Genomic DNA, 9,837 nt, shown 5'->3' on the forward strand with positions numbered 1-9,837 from the left:
GTTGAGAATTAGGGGGTTTTGGTGGTGGTTTGTATGTGGGTAGTTTGAGATTTTTTTTATTTTATGGTCATACTCAAACTCAATCTCAAAACAGCAACTTTTGAAAATTCAGCAGCGAACGCAGCCTAAAACTTGCAGCCAAATCATTCATAGCATAACACATCGATTTGAAAATCTAATGCACCAATGTAATTCCACAATAGTGCAATCAACTTCACAACTGCCAACATTAGCCATTAAGCAGCTGAACTGGGAAACCATGACGGCATCCAACAAAGATAGGTAGAGGGACAGGTAGTATTGAAGAGGCGGGATGCTGCAGAAGGATTTGGACAGGTTAGGAGAATGGGCAAAGAAGTGGCAGATGGAATACCAACGTGGAGAAGTGTAAGGTCATGCACTTTGGTAGGAAGAATAGAGGCATAGACTATTTTCTAAACGGGGGGGAGAATTCAGAAATCTGGAGTGCAAAGAGACTTGGGAGTCCTAGTCCAGGATTCTCTTAAGGTTAACTTGCAGGTTGAGTCAGTAGTTAGGAAGGTATATGCAATGTTGGCATTTATTTCAAGAGGACTAGAATATAAAAGCAGGGATGTGCTGCTGAGGCTTTATAAGGCTCTGGTCAGACCACATTTAGAATATTGTGAGCAATTTTGGGCCCCGTATCTCAGGAAGGATGTGCTGGCCCTGGAGAGGGTCCAGAGGAGGTTCACGAGAACGATCCCAGGAATGAAAGGCTTAACATATGAGGAACGTTTGAGGACTCTGGGTCTATACTCGATGGAGTTTAGAAGGATGAGGGGGATCTGATTGAAACTTACAAAATACTGAAAGGCCTGGATAGAGTGGACGTGGGGAAGATGTTTCCATTAGTAGGAGAGACTAAGACCCAAGGGCACAGCCTCAGAGTAAAGTGAAGAGGAGAAACTTCTTTAGCCAGAGAGTGGTGAATCTATGGAATTCATTGCCAGAGAAGCTGTGGAGGCCAGGTCATTGAGTGTATTTAAGACCGAGATAGATAGGTTCTTGATTGGTAAGGGGATCAAAGGTTACAGGGAGAAGGTGGGAGAATGGGGTTGAGAAACTAATCAGCCATGATTGAATGGCGGAGCCGATTCGATGGCCGAATGGCCTAATTTCTGCTCCTATGTCTTATGGTCTTAGGATCAGTCCAATTAGCTGGATGAAACTAGGAATAGCAGATGGATTTTAATGTGGATATAAATATATGATTTTGGTCAAATAGTTAATAGGATTGGACCACACAACTCCATCAGGATTACCTACCTAAACATGTAAAATCCATTTGTACAGAAAACATGATTCATAAATTCACTGTGCATGGAATGCTTGGCAAAGGAAAATTATTTTGGTGTGAGATAAATGAGACTATGGCCAATCTTCAAGAAAGGAAGCCTATCTTCAAGAAAAACAAGTGAGTACCAACTCAAGGGTGCTTCATTGTAAGTCAAACTCATCTTACATAATCCATGATTAAAGCTACACTTCTAACTTGATACATAATTTAAGGAATAATGTCCAAAGAACGTAAAAAAAAAACACACTGATAAAAGCCAGAAGAGCGATGAGGGTGACTCTGGTACTTATTGTGAAGTAACATTCACAGGTTCATTGTTTACGGTGGAAAAATGAGTGGAGATATAATCTGGATATTTATATTACTGAAAAAAAAAGGAAAATTCTGCGCTGCACTCAGCAGGTCAGACAGCAGCTATGAAAAGACAAAGTTTGGATTAAGGATTAAGATCAAGGATCTTTCCCAACCTGAAACATTAGCCATTCTTTTCTCTCTGCATAGAAGATGCTGTCAAACCTGCTGAGTGTTTCTAGTATTTTCTACGTTTATTTCAGATTTCCAGCATCTGCAATATTTTTGCTGTTCATTTAAATTGCAGTTATTAACCTGCCTTAAGTCAAACAAAGTGTTCCATGAAAAAGGCCATTCACCCAGAAAACCTATTCCTCTCAACAGACTACAAATTTTATGATGTCATACACTCACTGCGTATTTCATTTCTTGAAGGAGGTAAATACCCAAGAGGAAGATTATAATGTTTCTCCTTTACATGTTTGTAAACCAGTGAAATTCCAAGAATATAACCAATACTTTAGACAATTTAACTTCACATTATGACATTCCTCTGATCCTAGGCGCGTAAGAAGAAGCTTCAGCTTTGCAAAAGCAATTAACCATGGCCATATTCTTCCATATAGGCTTCAATTCCATTGTTAACCAAATACTCACTCTGCTCTTTTTTCCTACTTGTGGGTTATTCCAAATATCTACCAATCTGTGGGAAAGGTGGGCAGGTGTATATTTTTTAAGCTCCAATAAACATTGACTCCCTTTTTAGGAAGCATTTACGATGCACATATAGTCATGTGAAACTAAGCAGGCAGGTTAAATACAGAGTCCAACAGAACTCCCAACTATTTGAAGAAATGATACCATTTGGATTGTAAACCCAGTGCAACATCAGCTGAACATTTTGTAAAGCTGTCTAGCTTTAACTTAAATACCCTTCTCTAAACATTGAAATTTAAAAATACGCTGGGAGCCATGGGGAGAATGTTCTCCCTGTTGTGCAGGCTGGGCGGGAGCTGGCGCGCAGCCGCCATTTTACATGGGCAGGCCAATTAAGGCCCACCCAGTGTGACACGCGCCCGGAAGCGCTCAGCGCTCCCCAAGCGGGCAGGGGGATGAGCGAGAGTCGGGGCCTGCACATGTGCGCAAAAGAGCGCACAGATCTCCCTGAGACAAAACGCTGCCTCAGGGAGATCAGCTCCGATTCAAAAGTTGACAGAAAGGTAATAAAAAATTTCCCTGATATGTCCCTTCATGTGACATGTCCTTAACTTTTATTTAAACATTTGATAAACATTTAAAAGCTCTCGTGAAACCTCATCCTGCCCGTGGATGAGGTTTTATGCTTTTTCCGAGGCCCGCCTGGGCTCCTGGTCTGTCCGCCAACCCTAAGGCTGGACTGGCAGGTCCAACAATCAAGTTAATTAGTTTTTTAATGGTCTTAATAGGCTGTTGACAGTTCGGCGGGCCCTGCCCCCGCTCGCCAACCGGAAAAACCTGCCCCTTGATGCCAAAATTACCCGTTTCCATCAGACAGCAGCAAAAACACAAGTACCCATTACGTTAGATCGGCAATATGAATGAAACAACTTTTAAAATGTTTTGATTGTGGTTAGAAGTATCCTTGTGGAGTTAATTGAATCAATAAAACATGTCACATTGATTAAATTTGTATTACCAGTGTTATGTCTTTTATTCACGTTTCAAAATGGTAACCACCTACACCAACACAGGTGTTTCACATTTCATGCTTGGCATATAAGTTTTCAGGAAGATTTTGAGGTTTTAAAGGTCAACTTACACATTGTGATCTATGGTAATTAGCACTTACCTTGCAGTATGCGTTTTCTAAAAATTCAATTGGACTTCTTCCAAAAGCAATTGCATGTCCAAGGAATGGAATATTGGAATGAATATAAGGTGGGTATTTCTGAAGAAAAAAATGTTTCACAGAAATAACATAGTAAACAAAAACAGTAGATTCAAAAGAAATACACTAGCAGTTAGAACATGAAACATTTCATTTGGTCCAATCAGGCCATGTTGGTGTTTATCCTTCATGCAACCACATAGTTCTGATCTTATTTACTCAGCCTGTTCCTCCATCCACCTACCCAATTTCATCTTGAACACTGGCATCGTTTCTGCCTCAACCACTAACATGGGGTGAATTCCACATCCCCACAAATCTGGGCAAATAGTATCTCGCACCCCCTTTTCCAAAATACTTGCACTTAATCTTCTATATAAGGCCCCTCAACAATCTACCCAGTTCCATCCTTTCATAATATAAACAAACTCTAACAGATCATGCCATAATCAGCAAGCTTGGAATGGAAAATACTTGATTTTCAAGTCTTCTTATTTGTATTTCCTCGTACTAAGCAGCATCCTACTTGTAGCTCTCGAAAGAGTCAATATCCTGGCTACAGTGTGGAGCTTAATACTGCACACCAATCTAACTGATGTTTTTAATGGCATTATCAACTTAACACATCCATCTAACACTTTTTTTAACCTCCCAACCTAACAATATCTTTTGCGCATTCCTTTGGTCTAAAGAATTAACTGTACATCCTATTTGAGAGCACCTGTAAACTGTAAAACAACTCCCTCTGTATCCAAATTATTAATAATATATTTAGTGGAAGTGGCATACTACTAGCCACTGCCAACAATTCTGAAAACTGCCCATATCTCCTACCATCCTCACCCTAATTCCAAACCTCTTACTCTTCCCTAGTTATTATTATGATTTACTCAGGGATGTGGCCATCACTAGCAAAGCCAACATCCATAGTTAATTATCCTTGAGATGGTGGTGGTGAGTTGCCTTCACAGAATCACAGAATTTTAACGACACAGAAGGCCATTCAGCCCATCGTGTTTGCAACGGCCTTCTTGAAACACTGTATTCCATGCAGTGAAGATACACCAACAGCACATTAAGTAGGGAATTCCAGGATTTTGACCAAACAGCAATTAAGGAACAGCAATATATTTCCTAAGGGGAACTTGGAATTAGTGTTGTCCCTATGTGCCTGCTGCCCTTGTCCTTCTGGCAAAATAGGTCACGGGTTTGGGAAGTGCTGTCGAAGCCTTGCAGAGTTGCTGCAGTGCATCTTATAGATCCTACACATTGCAGCCACAGTACTCGTGAAGAAAGTGAATGTTTCAGGTAGTGGATGAGGTGCTGATCAAGTGAACTGCTTTGTCCTGGAAGGTGTTGCGCTTCCGGGGTGTTGTTGGAACTGCAGGTCAGAGGCTGGGAATTCTGGGGCTCAGTAAAGCCTTTCCACCACCAACCAATGACAAGTCAGGAGTGTGATGGGATATTCTCCACTTGCCTGGATGAATGCAGTTCCAACAGCACTCAAAAAGTGCAACATCATCCAGGACAAAACAGTCTGCCTGATCGGTATTTACATAGCTGGTCTAATTAAGTTCCCGGTCAAAGTTGATCCTCTGGACGGTAATAGTAGGGTATCCAGTGACAGTCATGTCATTGATGTAACACAAACAGTCTTGAATTGTAAGAACCAAGGTCTTTGTGTACGTGTTTTAATTCTGATTGGATAATATAATTATGTATACATCCATTAGAATAATTGATCAGCAAAATCACATGTTTATGTACTCAATAGGATAAAGATAGCATGAAACCAGTGTGTTGATTACAGATTGGATGTATTCAAATGTACTCAAATGTGTTATGATAAGAAAAGATACAAAAGTAGTGAAATGTAATCAATCAGGGAGATGGGTCTTCATTCTTAGGAATGATTGTGGGTCCCTTGCATATACTTGAATAAAACCGGTTAAAAGGAAGCCTGAGTCTCTGTGGTCGTTGCAGGATCGGAGAGTGTAACATCTCCTCTTCACACATGGAGTGAATAGAATTTGTTAAATTCTGGCATCTGTGATAGTGAGGAGCGCAAGAACAGGCTGATATGGGTCATCCACTCAGGGCCTGTTGGCTAAAGATGGTTGTGAATACCTCAGCCTTGTCATTAGCATTCGCTCACTGGGTTTTGGTATCATTGAGGATGGAGATGCGCACGGAGTTTCCGCTTCCTCCTCCTGTTTGTTCTTTAATTGTCCACCACCAGTCATCCTATTTGGGATCTTGTGGCTCTGTCTACAACAGCTGCTTCCAGCTATTTAGCATGCATGTAGTCCTGTGTTATAGCTATACCAGGTTGGCACCTTATTTTCAGATGCACCTGGTGCTCCTCCTAACATTCACTTCCACACATCATTGAACAAGATTTGGTCACCTGGCTGATGGCAATAGTATAGTGGAGATGTGCCAGATTGTGGCAGAATACACTTCTGTTCCTGTTGACCCACAGTTGATGCCCAGTTTTGAGTTGCTAGTTCTGTTCAGAACCTATCCAGTGCCATCTATCTAGTGCCACTCAACACGACTGAGGATGTCCTCAGTATGAAGGTGGGACTTAATTTCCACAAGGACTGTGAGGTGGCCACTCCTACCAATACTGCCAAGGACAGATGCATCTGCGACAGATAGTTTCGTGAGGACGAGGTCAAGTAGGTTTTTTTCCTTAAACTGGCTTTCTCACTACCTCCTGTAAGTCCAATCCGTGGGGCCTTGTTAAAGACTTTCCTCGAGTGCATGTAACATAATATCTAGTGTGTTTCCCCATCCATCATGCCTGTTATCTTGGGAAAGAGTTCTGAAGGCTTGTCAAGCACAATCAACCCTTTTGAAATCCATGGGCTACATTTTTTTTACATAAATATTACATAATATTTTTTTCCTTAATTATAAAATTTTCCCTACCATAAACTCTAAACATCTAGATTATCTCTCTTACTTCTTAAAAATGGTTACTACACTGACAACTGTTCACACAAATAGTCCTGATATATAATCTTTAAGGCCACTGCAATTTCCTCCCTCATCTCCCTCAAGATCCTCATGTATGCATCAGGCCTTGCATTTTGCCATCCTTTAGCTAAAAACTTTCCTTTTATCTATCATAAGATCACTCATCTCACTCACAACTACTTCAGGAATCACCTCCCTGCCTTCTCATTAGTAAAGACCAAATGCAAATCTCTGCCATTTTATCAATGCCTGCACCATTGTTAATATGTGAAATTCTCTTCCCCAAGAGAACACTGGAGGCTGGGTCATTGGATATATGCAAGGCTCTGAGTTATATAGACATTAGATCAATAAGGGAGTCAAGGGTTATGGGGGACGGATAGGAAAGTGGAGTTGAGGCCACAATCAGATCAGCCATGCTCTTATTGAACAGCGGAGCAGACATTAGGGGCCAAATGGCCTACTCCTGCCCCTATTTCTTGCCTTCTTCTATAATGACTGAGGAAGGAGTCATCAGATTTTCTAGAGTAGCAAATCTTTTCGATAACATTTTAATCAATTGTTTATTATAATTGTTTACATACTCTTTTTTAAAAGTTTCATTTTGATGCAGTGAGTTTACTAATTTGCTTATGTGTTTTGATACAAGTGCACAAAGTTCTCTCTAAACAGCAAGGTGGCCAAAAGGATCCTTCTTTTTAGTGGTTCTAGTACAAAATAATTTGAATATTGTGGAAAAGAGAGACGTGTTGCCAATTCTTTTCATCTTGCACTCATCAGGATAAATGTAAGAAGGCCAATTTTCAAATGATCATAATTTATACTACAGGGGAAAAGGGTGCTTACTGGTTGGCATGTCAACTCTAATTGGCCGAGGCTTTGTCATGGAGAAAGCAACAGAGAACTATAGGCTCCCCAATCTTCCAGGTAATTCAAAAAATGTACAAGGCTTGAACATATTCCTTTTGTTTGCAGAGAAGGTGTTCCTGCATATGAATTTATAGCTTCTAGCAAGCATAAATAAAGTGTTACAAGCTTGACTAATTATCTTAAATTGGTTGGGACGTACAACCTGCATACCTGGTGAAGGGGGAGATGAAAGGGCTAAAAACCAAATACGATGGACAAAGAGGTGGCTTTTGATAAACCAAAGGTCATAGTCTAGAGCAGATAAGAATCAAGAACTGTGTATACACATTGAATAGGAGTGGATAATGTGATCATATACGAGTGTCTCAAGATAATAGGATAGATCAAACTAAGTATGTGTGAAACAAAAACTGGAGGAACAGCACCTCATCTTCCGATTAGGCACTTTATAGCCTTCTGGACTTAACATTGTGTTCAACAACTTCAGATCATGAACTCTCTCCTCCATCATCATCCCCTTTTTTCTAATAATTATTATATATTTTTTAATATATTTTTTCTTTTCCCACCTACTTCTATTATTATTTTTAAAATTTATTTCCATCCATTGTTTTATCTCCATCTTTTAGCCTATTTCGATCCCTTCCCCCCCACCCCACCCCCACTAGGGCCATCTGTCACTTGCTCATCCTGCTTTCTACCCTTAATGTCACCTTCACATCCTTTAGCTAATATCACCTCCGTCAACACCCCTTTGACTTTTGTTTATGACATCTTTGGCAATCTCTCCTTTGCCTCCACCTATCACTGGCCCTCTATCCAGCTCCACCTGTCCCCCCACCATTTAAACGGCTTATATTTCGCCACATTTCTATTTCTCTTTAGTTCTGATGAAGAGTCATACGGACTCGAAACGTTAACTCTGTCTTCCTCTCCTCAGATGCTGTCAAACCTGCTGACATTTTCCAGCAATTTTTGTTTTTGTTTCAGATTTCCAGCATCCGCAGTATTTTGCTTTTATCTAAGTATGTGTGAAAATGCTTGGGTCCTGCAACAAGGTTAAAACATGTACGCATCAAAGATAATAGGATAGACAAAACTAGTTATGTGTGTGAATGAATAGGATAGACAAAACTAATTATGTGTGTAAGTGAGGTGTAGACATTGATCATTGGTGCATGCAAATAGGTTAAGATAAGGAAAAGGAAAAGTATAACTGCAAGGAAATGTAACCATTCAGGGAGCTTGTACCCATCTTGCCCATCTTGTATGGATACAGTCTCCCCTGCATATGCCTGAATAAAACCGGTGAAAGAAGCTTGAGTCTAGTGTGGTTGCTGCAGGATTGGAGGGTGCTTGAACTCCCTTTCACCAGCACTGAAGTTCATACACATTGCTCAATTGTGTGGGAGGCAGAATATCTTTTTGGATTGATAGCAGCATCCTGGTACTGAAATATACCACTCATGTATCCGCTGCCTAGTAACAGCGTGAAACAGCTTCCTTAGCCTGTTGTTCAAATCTTTGCCTTTCCAGGGTAATTTGAGGTAGACCGAGCACTTTTCAAGCTCCAAAAGTAGTGGACTTGCATTTGCTTTGCATTTTTATTAGTGGCAAATGGCAATACAGTAGTACTACAACCCCAGAGCTACTTTGTCAGACTGTGGGCATCAACAGAAACCCATTTAATTCATTCATTGCAGTTTAACTTGACTGAAACATCTGCATCACTACAGCTAGTTTTTGATGAACTAATTCAAACATGATACAAGCATTCAAAATAAACCTTTATTATTTCAAAATTAAACATAAGATTAAGGTTTTAATCAGATCAGAAAACCACACGTGAACCATGATGAAATGGGAGATGCAGCAAGAAAAGCAGTTTCCAACATAATTTTTTCATGCCCATTAATAATCCAATAGGAACATTTCCAAACTACAAAGGCAAGAAATGTATCATACATACCAGACCCTTCTCATTTTCAGCCTGTTTTAAAGTCATTTTGGAGAAATACGCCACACTCAAGATAAAAGCTGAAGTGACCAGCACCGTAGATGTGAAGCTACCCTCCACCACCCTTTCCACGGCATTTTCTATAAGAGATGTGCCGGCCTCCAGCAACAGCAGCATCCTCCTCCTCCTCCTCTGTGTGCACCGACGGCCTCCGGTTCTTCGGCAGATCTGGAGGTTCTCGACTGAAATATCTGCCGTGACCGAGCAGCCAAAATAGCGGCTGGCGATGTAGACCGGCAGATTCCAAGCTGCAACCTCCTCAGTAAAGGCAATAGGGTGTTCCCACTTAGTGATACATCAAACTGGCTACACAGAGCCGTGCGGCTCCCATTGGCTACTCGCTGCTCTACCCATGTCTGACTATATGATGTCACAAGGGGAGGCGCGGCTCCAGTGGAGAGCTGGCCACCTCCCCCTTATCAGAATGGTGGCTCCCTTTCTGCATAAATATTCCAGTCACCAGGAAGAGAGCACCTTGTATAGTCAGTCATT

General features: G+C 40.9%; 1 protein-coding gene across 1 annotated transcript in view; it reads right to left on the reverse strand.

Moving 5' to 3' along the window:
• The window catches only part of cyp51 (cytochrome P450, family 51), a 49,135-nt gene extending 39,538 nt beyond the window's left edge, over window positions 1-9,597 (reverse strand). The window contains exons 1-2 of the mRNA XM_078535605.1: window positions 9,298-9,597; window positions 3,438-3,536 (exon numbers count right to left, since the gene is read on the reverse strand). Coding sequence (XP_078391731.1) covers window positions 3,438-3,536; window positions 9,298-9,462 — 264 coding nt within the window. The 5' untranslated portion in view covers window positions 9,463-9,597. The remainder of the gene's footprint in view (window positions 1-3,437; window positions 3,537-9,297) is intronic.
• Window positions 9,598-9,837: the final 240 nt, after the last annotated feature.

Source organism: Cetorhinus maximus, chromosome 3 (genome assembly GCF_964194155.1).
Source record: "Cetorhinus maximus chromosome 3, sCetMax3.hap1.1, whole genome shotgun sequence".
Taxonomy (NCBI): Eukaryota; Metazoa; Chordata; class Chondrichthyes; order Lamniformes; family Cetorhinidae; genus Cetorhinus; species Cetorhinus maximus.